Source organism: Sciurus vulgaris (genome assembly GCF_902686455.1).
Source record: "Sciurus vulgaris genome assembly, chromosome: 3".
Taxonomy (NCBI): Eukaryota; Metazoa; Chordata; class Mammalia; order Rodentia; family Sciuridae; genus Sciurus; species Sciurus vulgaris.
Genome location: NC_136463.1, coordinates 23,300,035 through 23,317,948, shown reverse-complemented (window position 1 = coordinate 23,317,948; position 17,914 = coordinate 23,300,035). Strand labels below are relative to the sequence as shown.

The following is a 17,914-nucleotide window of genomic DNA, read 5'->3' as shown; positions in this document are numbered from 1 at the left end:
GGGTGCAGCTCACAAGGGTTTGCAGAGCTTAGTGGGTACACTCCCCCCATCTTCAGACAGACACTGAAGGAACAGCATGTAAAAGCCACAGTTCCTATTATTCTTATTTTGTTTCAATTTGTGGGGTGGGGGCAGGGAAGTTCAAAGCAATCAACAGATGAGCCAGGGATGGGAGCCTGAAAGAGTGGCTCCAGATTTTCCATCCAGCAGTTTGCTGTGTGTCAAGAGATGGGGCGAATGGCCCCAGGGTCTGGGGTAAGCTGGGCCTGAGACACAGAGGAGTGGGTATGCCTTCCTCCTCTTCCACTCCCTCTCCTTTGCAGTCTGTGCCTGCTCCCTCCATCCCTCCTTCCCTTCTTCCCACTGCCAGCCTAGGGGGAGGGATACTGCTTAGCAGTGCCTTTTCTGGGGGTCCAAAATGCAGTCAGCTGAGAGTACTTTGAGGTGGGGGTTGTTTGAATGAACATGGGATCCCTCAAGTTTTATCTTCCAGCATGGATAAAGCACAGACTCCCTCGGGGAAGGATCCCTTCATGGAATGGCAGAGGAGGCTCAAGGAAAGAAGCCTCTCTTTCTCTTAGGGGAGTCAGGTTCTGAGGCATTGTGTCCACATCATGCCAAGGGATGTGTGCCCATGTGGATGTGCTAGTACAGGACCTGGCAACCCTGTGAGGGGTAGTATCTGTGGAAAGAGGAAAGAGGAAGTGGTACCTTCTCTGAGTCACGTTGGGGTGGTACCTTCCTCTCCCTCCTTGGCCAGGATAAACTGGAGGCCACTCAGCTCTGGTTATATCAAATAGAGGTCTTTCCCTTCCGGAAGGTGACCTGACACCCCTCTACCTTATCTTCCCCCAAGGGCAAAAGCCCTAAAATACAGCTCTTCCTGTGTGGCCTTGGGCAGGTCACCTAACCTCTTTCTCAGTCTGTTTTATCCTTTTTGAAGAAAGACTCCTACTTTGTCCCTGGCTAGACTAGTTGCTGTGAGGCCACAATGACCCACATGCTGGTGATAGCCCCAGTGAGTTTCAAATACCTTGCAAAAACAGTGATAACAAGGGGCAGGGTGGAGCTGGGCATTGTCTTAGGGGATGGTCACCCTGTATTCACACCTGGCACCAGGCCTCATGATGTGTTTGATGTCCCCGCTAGTTGAAGTTGGGGACAGGAGGGAAGAAACACTCCTTGGCACAAGTGGGAGCCAATTCAGCCCACTCCTGCTGTGGTCTTGCTAAAGCACAAAGCCCTGGAGGAGCAGGAGCTGGGGGGATAAAGCTGAGGAGGATGGGGTCCAGGCCTCCACATCCTGCTGCTACCAGAACCTTCCTTTTCCCCTCTTATCCTACTGCCCCAGAATGCTGTGTTCTGCTTTGACCTGCTGCATGACCTTGCAGTTGCCCAGAACAGGCATCTCACCCCAGCTTTTCTTCTCTAGCTCTAGAAATCCTATCCATCCTTCAAGGAACATCTTGAATGCTGCCTCTTCCCCAAAATCTTCACAGATGTTCCCCTTTCCTTGCCACCCTCTCCCTCCCTCCTTTGAGTGCCTGTGGCTCCCTCTTTTTTTTTTTTTTTTTCCTTTTCTTACAACACTCTTCTCTTTACCAGTTACTTCTCCCTTTCCTACAGTGAGCTATAATTGTTTGGGAGATCTTGCCCTGACCACAAGGGACAGTCTTAGGTCCCTTACCACTTTGCAGCTGTGAGCATAGAGCCTACAACATAACTGATGCCAAAGAGCTACATCATTGGGCGGAAAGATACCAAGGGCACAGAAGTACTCTGTCCTCTTCTCCAGCAGCCTCATTCGCTGCCAAGACTAGCATACTTATCCCAGCCCCCAGTATTCCTTCTGCAGCCTTGACCCTCACTTCTGAGCCCCACTCCCATCTGCCCAGTAGCAGGAGGACATCTCTGTGTTGCTGTCTCAGGAACTTTGCTGTTGTATAAGCTATACCAGATACCACCTTTCCCATCCCCCACCCCCATTAGTTCTTCCTTTGAAGTAGTTTTTGAATTCACCTTTCTCTGTCCCTCACTACTGCCAGTTTCCTAGGCTAAACTACCTTTAGCCTAGACTCCTGCAGCAGCTTCTAAGTAGTCATTCTTGCTATCCCTTAATCCCTTCTTTTTGGTGGTGCTGGGGATTGAACCCAGGGCCTATGTGCATGCTAGGCAAGCACTCTACCAACTGAGCTATATCTCCAGCCCCACTTTAATCCATTCTTCACACAGTATGAAGATCTTCTTTATGGTATAAATCAGGTCTTGTTTCTTTGCTTGTAACCTTTCTGTGACTTCTCTTTGTGTGTAGGATAAAATCCAGAAGCTTACTGAAACCTACAAGCCTACATATTCTGGTCTTAGCCCACTTTCCAGCTGGATCTGATGCATCTTTTTCCTCTTCAATTTTATCTGCCTTCATCCTAGTCTTCTGTCAGTTCCTTAAATGAACTCACCAACTTTTGTACCTCCAGGAGCTTTGCACAGGCTCTTTTATTGGAACTGTAAGCTTTCCTGCTATTTCCCTGATTTCTGAATTTCTGCATTTTTCAGGTCTCTGCTTTGAATTCTTCCCTGACCCTTGCACCTTCATTAATTATTTCAGAGCACACTACACTTGTGACATAATACCACATATCTATATATACATACACATATGTATATAGATTAGTATATATGTATATGTGTGTATATATACCTACACACACATATATATAGATACACACATACATATACATACATTACATATTAGTGGATGTTACTCCAGAAGGTCTCCAGGGTATCCACTTTGTAGAAGGCACTCAGAAAATACAGTTCACCTTGAGTTGGCTTGATGGGAGCATGTGCTCTTGGTGGCAGAAACTTGCATGTTTATCCAGAATTCACCTACCCTTGCTGAGACTTCAGTTTTGTTTTTGTTTTTTTTGGTGGTACTGGGGATCAAACTCAGTGTCATGCAAGCTAGGAAATGCTCTACCATTGAGCCACATGCCCAGCCCCAAACCTGTTGATTTCTTGCAGTTGCTGTGAGAATTCAGTGACAACATATGTAAAGCACCTGGCTTCTAGAAGGATAATCTTGTGTATTAAATTCCTATCTCTTCTTTTTACAGAGTAGGGTAATAGGATACCCCTCTTCCAGGGGTATCCCCTTTTTCTAGGGACCTACCCAACCAAGGCCCTTTCAATGAAACAGACATCCTAGGCATCCTGAGGGCTTCTGAGAGGAAGTGGTCAGCAGGAAGATACCAGACCCTCCTTTTATCTCTCCAGGACTGGACCATTTGGCTGGCTGTGGATCTTGGTTCCCTAGCTGGGAGACACCCTGGGCGGGGCTTTGCTCACCGGAAGCACGCAGAGTGGGGAGGAGAACCCCCTCTGCTTGTGTTTGTGCCAACTGCACTGCGCTGCTGCGTTGGGTTCCGGCGGGCGGGCTGGTGGCCCGAGTCACACGTGATGTCACAGACAGTGACACAAGCCGGGTGTCTCATTCAGACACAGTACCCAAGCTGCATAATGTCACACCCGGGACACCCGGCACGCGGCGTTCGTGGCTGTAACGCTTGGCCGCAGCACCCGGGCCCAGCCCCGCCTTCGGCCGTTCTCCGCGTGTCTGGGAGAGCTGGCCCGGCCGATCCGGGCAGGGAACCGGCGGGCGAACCTTGCGGGCGGGCTGGCGAGCGGGTGATGTCACGGGCAGTGGTGGGTGGGTCACTCGGAGGTGAGGCGCCGCCAGGCGAGTTCAGCGAGAGTTCAGCCGCATTGCATTAGGCAAATGAGGCCGGGTCTGGGTGGGGGTGTGTGTTAAGAGGAGGACACCCGGACCACCCCACCTCCCCTGCCTCAGCAGCGCCTGCCCCGGGATTGACCAAAGCTCGCGGGGAGGCTGGGAGCCGGAACTGGGATGAGTGAGACGCCCGCCCCTCTTCCGCCCGCACCCCTCCTTTTCCCGTACCCTGCCTCCGTCTGCACTCGGCGTACTCCTCCTTTGGTGCGTTTTTCTCTTCCTTTCCCTCTTCTTCCCCTCTGAGGATCTCCCCACTCGCTCTCCACTTGCCTCCCTGCGTTTCGCCAGCTGTAGTCTGACCCGCCCGGAAAGGGTTAAGCCAGGGGCGGCGCCGGATCGGGGCGGGGCGGAGGAGAGGGGGTGGGACCGGAGGGAGGGGGCTGTAGGGGCTGGGGGGGCCTCGGCGCGCACACCCGAGACCCAGCTAGCCGCCCGCGGCCCGGGCCTGGCGGAGGCGGGGCCGTACGGGGTTCCCACCCCCACCCGGAATCCTTGCCCGGGAGAAGCCCGGGAGTCCCGGAGCGTTGGAGGAAGTGCACCGAGACCCCCCCGCCCCGTACCGATCCCGCCTCCCGCCTGCGGACTTGGGGAGCCGCCGGACCCTTCTTCGGCACCGGAGACCCGAGACGGGAGCCCCCTCGAGGTGAAGCCTCCGAGTTCCCGGGCCTCCGCCCGGCGTTCCCTGAGAGCGCCGAGGGACCCTAGTCTGCACACGCAACTTCCCGCTTTTCACCTGGGACTGGTGGAGAGAGCGGTGGACTTAGACGTTGGCACTTAAGGACAAGGGCGCCCTGTTGCCCGGGTCACCAGTTGGGGCGAGGGGACGTATTCCTTGCCCCCGGCCTCTGCTTGGATGGCGCGGCCGGCTGAGTGAGGGGGCGGCGCGCAGGACTTCCCCACCTGGACCTCTTGTTTTCGAGGGGGAAGATGTACGAGAGTGTGGAAGTGGGGGGGCTCGCCCCCACCCCTAACCCCTTCCTAGTTGTGGATTTTTATAACCAGAACCGGGCCTGTTTGCTCCCGGAGAAGGGGCTCCCCGCCCCGGGTCCCTACTCCACTCCGCTCCGGACTCCGCTTTGGAATGGCTCAAACCACTGTATGTACCGGCCTCCGCTCTGCTATTGTAGGAGGTGTGGGTGGCGGTAGGGCTTCCACTCTTCCCCAGGGATGCAGCCCTGGGCGCGGTAGGGGTCTTGTCCGTGCCCTTCACTTTCCCTTATCTCACTTCCACTCAAGTGCCCTTGCTGGACAATTGTCCCCAGTAACCCTGGGTCGCTGTTTCTGTTATAATAGGGCTGAGGAACTTTGAGGGTTCCTCCTTTCAAGGAAACGTTCGTTCACCTCTCTTGCACTTCTTCCAGGGCACTTGGAGCCCCAGCCTCTTGCCCCCAGTTTATATCTTCTTGTTTATATCTTCCCTTAGCTTCGCAGCAGGCTGGAGGGTGGGTTAAAGGTGGGCTTGTCTGATCCTAGAAGGAGGGGGTATCTCCCTAGATCCCACCCCTGATAAAGCCTATGGGAGAGCCCCCTCCCTGCACATCTGCTGCCCCCAGCCCCTGCTCTTATGTCATTAGAGTGGGTATCAGGGGAGCGCTCCCTGTCTTTGGTGTTGCCAGTGGGGTGTGGCAGAAAGGGGCAATTTCACCAGACCCTTGTCTAGTGTCCTGACCAACCTTTATATCTTAGGGAGGGGCACCTGGTTTATCTGGGGTTGTCTTGGTCCCAGACACTGGCATCCTAAAGGATTCTTTCTTCAGGAATGGAAGGGAAAGGCTGCTCTTTTGGGAATAATCCTTCCTCTAGTCCTAATCTGGGCTGAGTTTGTTTTTGTGGGTCTGGGGCTATTCTGGAAATGGGGAATATATCATTCTCTCCTAATCCTACTGGCCAACAAATCCTTTTGTTAGTCTAGGAAATAGGGCCAGGTCTTGTGCTGTCCCTAACAGGGGCACTGTGAGGACCCTGATATCCTGGCAGCTGAGTACCTTCTTCAGTCTGGGTTTAGGCTGGAGAGTGAGAGGTTGGGTGCACACCTGGGTGTGTTCATGCCCAGCTGTGAGGTATGTACACTGGGTGGGCAAGAAAGGCACTCGGGGGTTATTGTTAGGTGACTCAGATTTCTTACCCTATCCAGCTCTGTGCTCAGCTCTTCCCAGGAGGTTCTCCCACCTTCCCAGACCTGCTGCCGCCCTCCTGCCTGCCAGGGAGGAGAGGTGGATTGGGTCTCTGGGGGTCTGGCAGATTGGAAAAGGTTGAAGGGCAAAGGACTTACCCACCCACAGCCCTTCGTTTCAGGAAGAGACCTGAGGTGGACAGACAGCCCACCTCTGCCCTCCCAGAGACACCTCTACACCAGCCTTTCCTATTATCCTGCCCCCTGACCTTTGCCTCTGGGGCTGAATCAGCTGTGAGGCTGCAGACCCAGAGGGAGGGGTGAGTGACCTGGGCTTTGGAAAAAGAGGGAGGTGAGAGAGGTGACATTAGAATCTTTTCCATTACCCCAGCAATGGAGGAATAAGCCCTCTCTTAGACACACACACACCCTCCACAGGGATAATTGGGGCAGGGCTGCCAGGCCCACCCCTTCCACCGCCTTCTCTAGAGCACTGGGGAAAGCTGGAATCAGAGCCCTTGGGCTTCAGCTCCTGTCTCTTCTTTAGCCCATGGGGACAGCTCAGCTCTTCCTGGCCCAGAACTAGAAGGGAGGAGGATTGCAGAGGCCTGCTTGTAGCCAATATGGTGAGCCTGCTTCCCCCAACCACTGGACATGAGGAAGTGCAGACCTGCTTTGCACTCAGCCTGGGGTGGGGTAGAGCTACTAGAGGCCTGGACTCCTGTTCCCCTAGTCAGCACAGAGGTGTGTATATGGCAGCCATGGGGTGTGATTTTGCTCTGAGGCACACAGAAGGACCTGGAGTTTAGGTGGCCACTAGACCCTGTCTAGAGTGCATAGGATGAATGTCACCTCTTGGTGTGGTGATGCCCTCTGGGGACTGGAATCATTCATTTCCAGCCTCCTCGTGGAGAATTCTCCACTCCCCCTAGCATCCACCAACGGTGGAAAAGAGCAGGTTGGCTGTGGGAGGAGACCTGCAGGATCCGCATGGCTCTGGGGACCTTGCCTCCCTCTTCACAGCCCCGTTTCGGTGCACTAGAGGACAAGGGGTGCACAGGATGTGGCTCCCCATCTGTCCCCCACCAATCTCTGCAGCTCACGCCTCCGCCCGCTCCCAGACGTCCAAGAATGTGAAGCACGTGGATGCCCGTAGTGGGGGAGGGGAGAGATGCTTATCGAGCGGCCCGCTGGGCTCAGGGCTTTCTTTCCCTAGCTGGCCGGCGGTGCTACACTCGGAGCCACCCCCACCCTCTCCCCCGGAGTAGGAAGGGCAGTAAAGAGAGGGTCTTATGCCCCCTTCCCAGCTCTCCCCAGGGGCTGTGAAGGGAGCTGTGGAGGAGAGGGCGCCAGCTGGATTGGGAGGGGAGCCGCTGGCCAGGGGCCCAGCTGATTTCCTGCTGATCTCCTCCAGGAAACCGGCCCCTTGCGCGGGCCTGCGAACGGCTCTGGGGCGTGGGGACTCCGAAGTGCTCAGCGCGCCCGCCCAAGAGGGGGAACTGGGGAGGGGCACCCTGGCAGCGGTGGCGGGAGGGGACGCCGGGCTTCCTGGGCCGGTTCCAGCCCTCTGCTGGGCGCTGGAACTTTGAGCTGAGAAGGTGTGGTCCTTCTTCAGCCTGAGTCCTGGTGCAGGAAGAGGAGAGATTTGTGGGCTGGGGCCTCTGGGGAGGGAGGCCTGCCGGGAGGGGCCAGGGCAGTCCCTCCTGGGTGGTATCTTTCCCTCTCCCCCGCATATGTGTTCTAACTCCACTCCTGCAGACAGAGCGCCTGGAGTCCCCTGCCTTGGCCCTCCTGCCTTGCTGGTTGGAAGCCTAGGGAAGTGGGGACTGTGCCCCAGGCTTTGGGTTCAAAGGGCAGAGCAGGAAACCTCTGAGCTGGGTTATCTGGGTGACAGGTGGGGATATGCTGGGGTGGGGGTGCAGACTGTGTTGCAACCTAAAAGGTAGCCAGCCAGGCTGCTGTGGGGTGGCTGAAAGGAGGCTTCAAACAGCCCAAACTGTAGCCCCATCCTTGGGTCATGTCCCCCATCCTGCCATAAAAATTGTAAAAGCGCATTCTTTCAGTTCCATAAACAACCCCTGGACTTTGCCTTAGCTCCAAATTTCTATGGGCCTTTGCACCTCTGGTGTCTCCCTGATTGACTGCTCTTCATCCTGGTATCTTCCATGTCTGCCTCTGCTCCCTCTTCCTATCTATACCCCAAAGCTCTTTCAGTCCTCTCCTCCTCCAGTCTGGTTCATTTTAGAGGGCAGGCTTAGGGCAAAGGGTGGGTTAGAAGGGGAGGGGAGGTCAAAGCTTTCTTCCCCTGCCTGATGGAATGCTGACCAGGATTCTAGGCTACAGCCCCCCCCCCCACCTCCTTGTCCTTGATGCTCCCCCCCAGTTTGGATTGTCTATTGTTACTGCTTTTACATCTTGGAAAAAGTTAGCACAACAAAGGGCTCCTTTGTTGCTCACCCCTCTGCTCCTGGCCTCACCCAGGCCCCCCAACCCGGCCCCCCCAGCAGCTGTTCTTAGGCCTCCCTGTCTGATTTGCTTGTCTGGCCGGGGAGAATGAGAAGAGGGAAAACCAGGCCAGGACAGTTTGGTGTTGGGGTGGAGAGCAGAAGGCTAGGGGAGGTCAGTGAAGTCTGCTGGACTTGTAGGGGTATAGGCATAAGTGGTCCCTTCGCTGCAGGTTGCTCTCTGGGCAGGGAAGGGAACATGGGGCTACAGCAGTGCCTGTCAGCTGGGCTGACCAGCAAAGTGGTGCCCATGCCTTACTAAGAGCCAGGAAAGCCTGCCAGAATTGTTGGCCTGGTTCCCTGTCATCAACTGCCTGGTATCCCCTAGTATGTTTGCAGGTAACAGGAGAGGGTAGTAGCATGCAACAGCCCCCCTGTCCCCATGCTTCCTTTCCCGGTTCCTGGACTTTGGGACCACAAAACTCATGTCTGTAAGGTGCTTGGACCAGGAACTGGGAGTACCTTTAAATGCCAGTTTCTCATGTGCTAGAGTGTAGGGAGGGGCTAGGTTGGGGTGTGTGAGGAAGCAGGCTCTGTGTTCCCAGGGAAGCATCCTCACTTATCTTTGGCCCTAAAGAAGTGGATGTGGCAGGCCTCAGGAGGATGCTATATGGCCCCTTGGGGATTTGGGATTGCCTCTGTTGTAGTTCTCATCTAGCACACTACACCCCCAGTTGCCCAGGCTTAGGACATAGACATCCCCCACCCAGATCAGCCCTGTTCTGCCTGGGGTGATGGGCATGGAGCCAGGCACTGGGGAGATTTGGCCAGTGGGGGCTGCCCATGCTGGCTGGGTCGCCCCTCCTGGCTGCCCTCTTGGAGCTGAATAACAGAAGGAGAGGGGGTAGTAACCCGGACATAGTATTGAGGCCAGACAGACAGAGCATTGATGGGAACAGACCCCCTTTGTCATGCTGCTTCCCCCCAGACATCGGGTACCCAGAGTGATGGGTTCCTGGGGCCATAGGGACTCTTTTCCTCCCTGTCTTCAAGGGATCTCCCTTACTATCTCAGGGAGGCCCAGATTGCTCTACCCCAATATTTGTGATTCTTCTTTGCACACCCTGCCTTGAGTCCCTGGCCAGGGGATTGTTTGGGTGGAGGAGGGGCTGTGGTTGCTGGCAGAAGGGGTGGAGGGGGAGCGGAAGCAGAGGGGGCTGAGGGAGTGGCTGGCTTTGAATATCCTGTTGACCCCAGTTTCCTCTGCCCCCAGCTTGTGTCCTCTTCCCTCCCTCCTCATCAAGCCTTAACTCCTTCCTGCCTCTGGGGAGACCAAGCCAAGGTGCCTGAGGACCCTAGCTTTGGAACCAGGCTGACTCCCACTCCCCACCCTCCAAGCACAGCCATTCACACACACACAAATCTGATGGCTTATAATCTGATCTTTCTGGTTTTGAAGGTGGGGTCCTGGGAAAGTAGGAGTGATGGGGGAGGTTGGAGGTGTCATTGGCAGCCTCCTTCCCCAAGAGAAGGCTGGGGGAGTGCCAGGTTTCTTGAGACTGCCCCTGCCCCAGACTTTGACTCCTGCTGCAGTGATGGCATAGGACCAGGAGGCAGGGTGGGGGCAAGGTATTCAGGAGGATGACCTAGGTCTCTAACTGCTCTCTCCTCTCTTCTCTCCTAGCCATCGAGACCCAGAGCAGCAGTTCCGAAGAGATAGTGCCCAGCCCTCCCTCACCACCCCCTCTCCCTCGCATCTACAAGCCTTGCTTTGTCTGTCAAGACAAATCCTCAGGCTACCACTATGGGGTCAGCGCCTGTGAGGGCTGCAAGGTGAGTTGAGGGAGTCATCGGGAAGGGTAGTCTTGATTAGATAAATGGGATGTCTCGGACGACATTGCTTTTGGGACTTGGCAGCAGCAGTAGAGGAGGAGGGGACACCTACAATAGGGCCTCCTCCTTGATGACGGGCTTCCCCAAACCAGAGGTCCCCTCCTGCCTGAGTTTCTCTCCCTGTCTCCATCCTCTTGCTGGCAGGGCGAACATTGCTCTGCCATCGCTGCCCAGGTTGCCATGGTGAGCTGGCTGCCGACTGGCTCTTGGCTGGGGACCCAGGAGGCCTGCCCCCGGCGGCCCTGCCTGAACCTCACCATGGCAGCTGGGCAGAAGGCATTCAGGAGCAGGCACCCTGCCTTGGTCTCCTCTTCAGGCACCCAGGCTGTGGCCTCCCCAGGTCTGTCTGGATGGCCCCACCCTCATCTTAGACTCCTGGTACAGATGTAGCTATACCTTCCCAGCAGCTTTGGGCCTAGAGTCTCCCGCTTCTCTCCCTGTGGTTTGAGTCTCTATACTGGGCTCTTCCTCCAGAGAGGGCTTACAGACTGCACAGCGTTAGGGCTATGTGACTCTCTGGGTCACAACCTAGAGTAGCTGTCCCCAGGTATGAGACTCAGGTTTGCAGCAAAGAGCGGGCCTCAGACGGTGTATGTCTTCTTGTCCTGTGTGATTGTCCCTGGCTTATTCCTACCTAATCTATTTGGGTGAACCTATGTGTGGAGCTCCTGACAGCCTGGGTCTCTCTCTAATCGATCTGTGCATGTCTGTCTGGTTAATGAATGTATGTCTTGGCACCTTGCTCCTGAAGTGTATGTGATTATGAGTGTGTGCTTCTCTCTTCACCTTCTTGGCTTCTTCCTGCTTCTCGTCTTCTGTGTTCTGAGTGTTGGGCTGTGGGTTCCAAATCTCTGCCTCTTTCCCATCCAGCCCCATGTGTTCCTTTTCCTGACTCATCAGCACTCTTGAGGTCTTGTCCCCAAAAGGGAGGAGTCGTTTATGTGGGTGTAGGTTGGAAGAAGACTCCTGCCCATGCTGTAGGATTGAGGCGGGTCTTGGGATTCTCCTGAGGACTATCCTGGGTGAATCATCTGTCTACCTATTCTGGCCTGCTCAAGAAGGTGATGGGCAAACGCTTGGGGGCAGTAGCTGCTGGCACTCTTTCCCAGGCCAAGACTCCAGGCTGGGCACTGCTCCCACTGAGGGTGTGGATGACCTGACTCCCTGCCCTCCATACCCAGGGCTTCTTCCGCCGCAGTATCCAGAAGAACATGGTGTACACGTGTCACCGGGACAAGAACTGCATCATCAACAAGGTGACCCGGAACCGCTGCCAGTACTGCCGGCTGCAGAAGTGCTTCGAAGTGGGCATGTCCAAGGAGTGTGAGTGCCACAGGGCCAGGGGCCAAGCCCCACCCCAGGTGGGGCCGAGGTGCTCCTGAAGGCCAGGGGAGCAGGGCCGTGTGGATGTGTGTGCACGTGCGTTGACGTGCATGCTTATGGCATGCAGGCTCGTGGTTAAGGATGGCTTGTGTATAGCTGCCAGGGCCTGTGTATAGCTGTCTGTGATGCCCGCTGGCTGTGTCCAAGTACGGGTCAGCGCTCAAGCCCAGTGTTCGTATAGCCGTTCCATATGCTTGTCTGACTGGTGTTTGTACATGCGCGCATGTGGATCTACTCCCAGGATGGCTTTCTTCCAGACCCTGTTTGGTGTTAGGGTGGGGCTCAGAGGCATACCTGATTATGCGTCTTTGGGAGGGGCCGAACTCTTGGAGGTGCTAGGTTGATATTTATGTATGGAGTGGGAACTGGCACAAGGACCCGAAGCCATTGTCTAGGTAAGCCTGGGACCTGGAGTTGGAAGAGAATTAGAGCTCCTCAGATCCCAGAGGAACAGGGGTTTCCAGTTTGGGCTCAGCTGAGGCCCAATGGGAGGGAGGGAGGGGAAGGCTGGACAGGGAGATCCTCTTGTGTTGAATCATGGGTGTTACCGTGGTGACCGGTGATTGATGATGTCAGAGATAAATGACGCTGACAGACTCCTCCTTGTCTGCGTGGCCGTTGCTATGGAGCTTGAGCCTTGGGGGATGGAGTGGGGGAGGGGGCCTCAGGACCCCCTAGCCCTTTGTGGGGAAGGTAGTGAGGAGGGAAGTGGGGTGGGGGTTAGAGGAAGAGACGGTTCTGACTGATGCACCAGGAGCCCCAGACGGGAACAGAGGGGACCTGGAGTACCCTGCCACCTCTTTCCTCCAGGAGACAGAGCTGTGTGGTTTTGAGCTCAGGAAGTGATGCTCCCTGCTGTAGAGTGGGTGACAACTTGGGACCTGCAAGCCTGGGACCTTTGCTAAAGGGCTGTCACCTCCTCCTCCCTCTGGCCACCTTCCGTTCTTTTCACTTTTTCACTGCTGAAGGACCAGTATGGGGACCCCCTCTCCCTCCCACTGACAACTCCCCTTCTCTCCCTCCTTCTCCTCTCCTGGCTGCTCTGTGCCCCGGAGCTGAGCAGCTGCCATTTCAATAGAATTAAAGCTTCCGAATGATAAACGTCTTGTCACAGCTGCAATTTTCTCTTCCCAAATTATCCCCCCACTCTCCCTCTCCCTCTCCCTTCTCTCCCCTGCACTTTATTGAATTTGCAGAATCGACATGAGTGATCTCCAAATTATGCCAGCTCCCCCCCTGCTGCCCCCTTCCCGGGCCCCCACCCCCACCTTCCCTTCCTCCCGCATCAGCAGCCACCACCACCGGCCCTGTGAGTGATTGTGTGTCTGAGATAATCGGCTGGTAACGACCCCATCGCTTCTTTAAAGCCGAGTGGTGTGTGCGGCTCAGCGCCCCCGGTGATTTGTCAGCTCCCCGGCTAATGGGCCGAGAGATTCACCCGCCTAGCCCCCCACTCTGAGGCTGGGGAGCCCTATTCCCCACCTGCTCAAGGAGCTACTCTGAGCCACTTTGTACTAGGGATCCCCAGGGAGACTCTACCAGGAGGGCCTGGGTGCTGAGGAAGGTCCTTCTTGGGGGCCGGGGAAGCAAGGAGCGGAGGAGGGAGTGTGTGTCCTGGCCCTATTCTGGTGCTCCGTGCTCGTGCTCGGAGTGGAGGCCAGTGTGGGTGCATGGAAGGACGGGTCATCACTGGCTGGCTGTGGGCTGTGTGTGGGGAGGGGCACAGCTATGGTCCTGGGGCCCCCCAGGTAGGACTGGGGCTAGAGCGGGTAGGGATGCCTTTCCTGCTCGAGAGTGCATTGCGTGTCTGTGTGCTTGTGACAGCCAGGGTGACCTTGGCAGCTCTGTGTGGTGGGAAGTGCTGGACCTGGGGTGGATGCTGCAACTGCAGCCCCCTAAGCTGCCCATGTCCTCCCTCCACAGCTGTGAGGAACGACCGAAACAAGAAGAAGAAAGAGGTGCCCAAGCCCGAGTGCTCCGAGAGCTACACCTTGACACCGGAGGTGGGGGAGCTCATTGAGAAGGTGCGCAAAGCGCACCAGGAAACCTTCCCTGCCCTCTGCCAGCTGGGCAAATATACTACGGTAGGTGCCCCCTGGACGTGGGGGTGGAAGCGCCCAGCAGGACGTCCCTTCTGCTGTGCTTTCCCCCTTGGCCTGGCTGGGAGCCTGGCCGGATCTTCTTATCTCCCTTCTCTCCTCTGCTGCCACTGCCTCCCTCCGAGGAGCTCTCAGGAAGTGGAGGCTGGCTGGAGGGCAGGTCTCTGGGAGCCGGCATGGGTGCCACTGAGGAGGCCCTCACTCTCCTCCCTCCCCCAGAACAACAGCTCAGAACAGCGTGTGTCTCTGGACATTGACCTCTGGGACAAGTTCAGTGAACTCTCCACCAAGTGCATCATTAAGACTGTGGAGTTCGCCAAGCAGCTGCCCGGTTTTACCACCCTCACCATTGCCGACCAGATCACCCTCCTCAAGGCTGCCTGCCTGGACATCCTGGTGAGGGTCTGCCCCCCACCTCCCCACTGTCCTGGTCACTGCGCTGTCTTTGGGGGATGACCTCTCAGCTGAAGAGCTACTCTCCTGAATGTCCACATGGAATTGACTTGTCCAAATGCCCACCACCCAAATAACCAGCCTTCTTCCCCCATGTATCCACCTGTCCACTTGCCCACCTGTGCATCTGTCCACACAGCCACTCGGCAGCCAGTGTGCCTACAGTGCCCAGTCACCCAGCTCATAATAAGATCTACCTATGTCCCTCTGGCCAGTCCTTGAGCTGTGTCAGAAGCCCGAGGTGGACACACCACCATCCCCTCTCTGGAAAATCTTCCAGTGAATAGGCCACAAGGAGTCAACAGGGTGCAGAATTGCTCAATGCTGCCTGGAGGGAAGAGGAGGGCTGTTCCCTCCCTGCCAAAGAGGGGTGTCATGCCCGGGCCACCAGGGAAGATGTCTCAGAGGAGTGCCCTTTAGGGGTTGATAGAAGGGACAGGTGAGAGGGTGTTCCTTCCCAGGAGCAGGAGATAAAAGGCCTGCTGCTGGGAGACCTTGCTGGATTCAGGGCAAGGCACTTGGGGCCAACAGGGTGGACTGAACTGTGGTTTAGAATGCAGGTGACAGTGGGAGAACTGCCCAAGCCAAGACTGGGAAGAGGACTCTTCTCCATGTCATCCCTGACAAGGGCTCAGTCCACCTGCTCCCTTTCAGACACATCCAGCGTGGGGAACCCAGGATTTGGGAGGCGTGTGCAGCTGCCTGTCTCGATGCCCAGCTGTGGGGGGCACCACCAGGGCACACGTAGTTCAAGTCAGTACACCTCGACTGAGCTTTGCCCTGGGAACTGTGGACACAGATCCTCCTAGTTCCTTGTCTCCTGGAAATTTGTGTCCTTTTGATTCTCTGTGGAGGCAAGATGACCTAGATCTGCACTGCCCAGTAGAATAGCTACTTGCCATGTGTGGCTACTTAAATGTAAATTAATTACAATTAGACCCAGGTCAGTTCCTTTACCCACATCTCAAGAACTCAGTAGCCCCATAGGTCTGGTAGCTACTGTGCTGGATGGTGCAGAGAGAAGCTTTCCATCACAGTAAGAAAATTCTGTCAGACAGCACTGCTCTGGCTGCCTGCCAGGTGGTCCTCTGGGGAGTGCTGGTTCTGAATGCCAGGGGTGGATGGAGCTTGAGTCCCTGAACCTGTACATCCTCTGCACCCAGATCCTGCGGATCTGCACGCGGTACACACCTGAGCAGGACACAATGACCTTCTCGGACGGGCTGACCCTGAATCGGACCCAGATGCACAACGCTGGCTTCGGCCCCCTCACAGACCTGGTCTTTGCCTTCGCCAACCAGCTGCTGCCCCTGGAGATGGATGATGCTGAGACTGGGCTGCTCAGTGCCATCTGCCTCATCTGCGGAGGTAGGCGGGGTATGGGGGCCAGGTCTAGGGTGGGAGTGCAGGGCCGTGGAGTCTTTACAGGAAACACAGGCATCATTTGCCATGTCCCTCTCAGAGAGGGACACTGAGGCCCTGAGGGGCAGCAAGACAGCAGTGTCAAGGGCCTGAATTCTGAAATCCTGTTCAAGGGGGTTCAAGAATGAGCACTGGAGAATCAGTCTGCCCAGGTTCAAGCCCCGGGCAGCTGTGGGACCCTGAGCAGGTTGCTATTTGTTATTTTACATTTATTTTTAAGTTTTAACTTTTGGTTGCTGAACTTCTCCAAGCCTGCTCCAGAGCCCCTGCTCCTGTCAGATGGGGGCAGTAACAGTTGGTCTACCTTGGGCTGGGGATATAGCTCAGTTGGTAGAGTGCTTGCCTTATAAGTACAAGGCCCTGGGTTCAATCCTCAGCACCACCAAAGAAAAAAAAAAAAAGACAGTTGGTCTACCTCTTGAAGTTGAGGTGGGGGTTAAGGTGGTTTTAAAGAAGGCACAGTATGCATGGACTAAGACCCGGTTAATGTTAGTTGCTGTCACCATTGTGTGAGGATTTCTGCAGCATTGTGCTGGCTTCCATACCTGGTGAGATTGGGAGCCTGCTGGAATCCTCCCTTTGCCTGAGGATGGCACTGCCTCTTTGGGAGGGCTTTGGGCAGTTCTGGTCCTAATTTCTCTTTGCTTCTATTTAAGGGCCTCTGTTCCCACTGGGGACTCAGAGACCCCCTGCCTTGTGGGGAGGTCTGAGCGCACCCTCTAGGCCACCCTCACTGTGGCCTGTTCAGACATGCCCTCTAGTGGCCAAGACTGGGAATGCAGCTGTGTTCCTGGTTGGGGGCAACTGCTCAGGGGACAATTCTGTGCTTCTCAGACCGGCAGGACCTAGAGCAGCCAGACAGGGTAGACATGCTGCAGGAACCACTGCTTGAGGCGCTGAAGGTCTATGTGCGGAAACGGAGGCCCAGCCGTCCCCACATGTTCCCCAAGATGCTGATGAAGATCACGGACCTGCGAAGCATCAGTGCCAAGGGTGAGGCTCCCTGACCTAGAGGGGTATAGACTCCCCACTCCTGGCCCAGGACCCAACATCCTTGCCCAGGGTCCAGCCCCCTACAGCCAAGCTGGCACCAGCTCACCATGCCTAGACCATGTTGTACTCACCTCGAGCCAGCCTGTCCCCATCCCTATCTAGACTACAGTTCCTGAAAGCTTCAGCCAGATGCCTTTGCATGGTAGTTCAGGGCATGGCTCTGGAACCAGATCCCACGGCTGTTGACCATGAGCCAGAATCTCACAGCTCTGAACCTCCGTTTCCCACCTGAGTGGGGCTAGTGAGTGGAGGTGCGAGTGAAATAATCCACAGGCCCAGTGCCAAACCCAGGTAGGCAGTCTAACCCTGGAGCCCAGAGTTGGTACCACTTTGCCCCATTGCCTCAAATCCCTGGATGTGGGGGCTCAAAAGAGCCGGCACATGTCACGTAACTGAGTCCCAAGTACAGTGTGTGGTGGGTGCCCACATCCCTGTGTGTTGGTCCTCCTGCCTCCCATGGCTCTCCCTGCTGGAGCTGAGTTTGTCGGCCTGGGCAGGACATACTGACCTCCACCTTCCCTTCCTGCAGGGGCCGAGCGAGTGATCACCCTGAAGATGGAGATCCCAGGCTCCATGCCACCTCTTATCCAGGAAATGCTGGAGAACTCGGAGGGCTTGGACACTCTGAGCGGACAGCCAGGGGGTGGGGGACGGGATGGGGGTGGCCTGGCCCCCCCACCAGGCAGCTGTAGCCCCAGCCTCAGCCCCAGCTCCAACAGAAGCAGCCCAGCCACCCACTCGCCGTGACCACCATGCCACTTGGACGCAGCCCTGGCCCCATGTCCCGGCTTTCTCTGCCTCCTACCAACCATGCAGCCCTGCCAGCCCTGCCCCCTTCGGCCTCCCAGACAGAACTGGAGACCTTCCCAGGGGACAGGAGGGAGGAGGCAGCAACTCTTTGGACAGAGGCCTGGGCTCGCGATGGACTGCCCTGCTCTGCAGCCTGTGCTGACGTCGGGGGCCAGGCAGTGAGCTGAGAGAGGACCCGGGCCTGGACCTTGTGTTTGTCAAGACGGCCCTGGTCACCTTGCCACGTCTTCATCACCAGCAATGCCGGGACCTGGCTCCCCATCCTCCGAACTCAAGCCATTGCTCCCCGGTTGGGGAACCTCCCCCTGCCTCGGTTGGTGACAGAGGGGTGGCCGGGGTGGGGGGTTCCCCCTGTATATACCCTGCCATACCAACACCCAGGTATTAATTCTCGCTGGTTTTGTTTTTTAATTTTTTTGTTTTGATTTTTTTAATAAGAATTTTCATTTTAAGCACA

At 56.1% G+C, this 17,914-nt stretch overlaps 1 protein-coding gene and 1 long non-coding RNA gene across 5 annotated transcripts in view; one reads left to right on the top strand and one right to left on the bottom strand.

Annotated features, from left to right (window-relative positions):
* RARA (retinoic acid receptor alpha) overlaps positions 1-17,914 on the top strand; it is a 42,970-nt gene extending 25,056 nt beyond the window's left edge. For 2 of the 4 annotated variants that reach the window (XM_079135230.1, XM_079135229.1), the window contains exons 3-9: positions 10,029-10,177; positions 11,419-11,560; positions 13,544-13,704; positions 13,939-14,115; positions 15,336-15,540; positions 16,429-16,587; positions 17,177-17,914. In XM_079135230.1, coding sequence (XP_078991356.1) covers positions 10,029-10,177; positions 11,419-11,560; positions 13,544-13,704; positions 13,939-14,115; positions 15,336-15,540; positions 16,429-16,587; positions 17,177-17,394 — 1,211 coding nt within the window. In that variant the 3' untranslated portion in view covers positions 17,395-17,914. Of the gene's footprint in view, positions 1-3,735; positions 3,992-4,286; positions 4,884-10,028; positions 10,178-11,418; positions 11,561-13,543; positions 13,705-13,938; positions 14,116-15,335; positions 15,541-16,428; positions 16,588-17,176 lie in introns of those variants that run through there. The other 2 variants (XM_079135232.1, XM_079135231.1) reach the window with 2 other exon arrangements.
* LOC306658366 lies at positions 2,909-4,081 on the bottom strand. Its single transcript, XR_013763032.1, has 2 exons — positions 3,956-4,081; positions 2,909-3,787 (listed from the first exon to the last, which is right to left on the bottom strand). It is a non-coding gene; the product is annotated as an uncharacterized lncRNA (long non-coding RNA).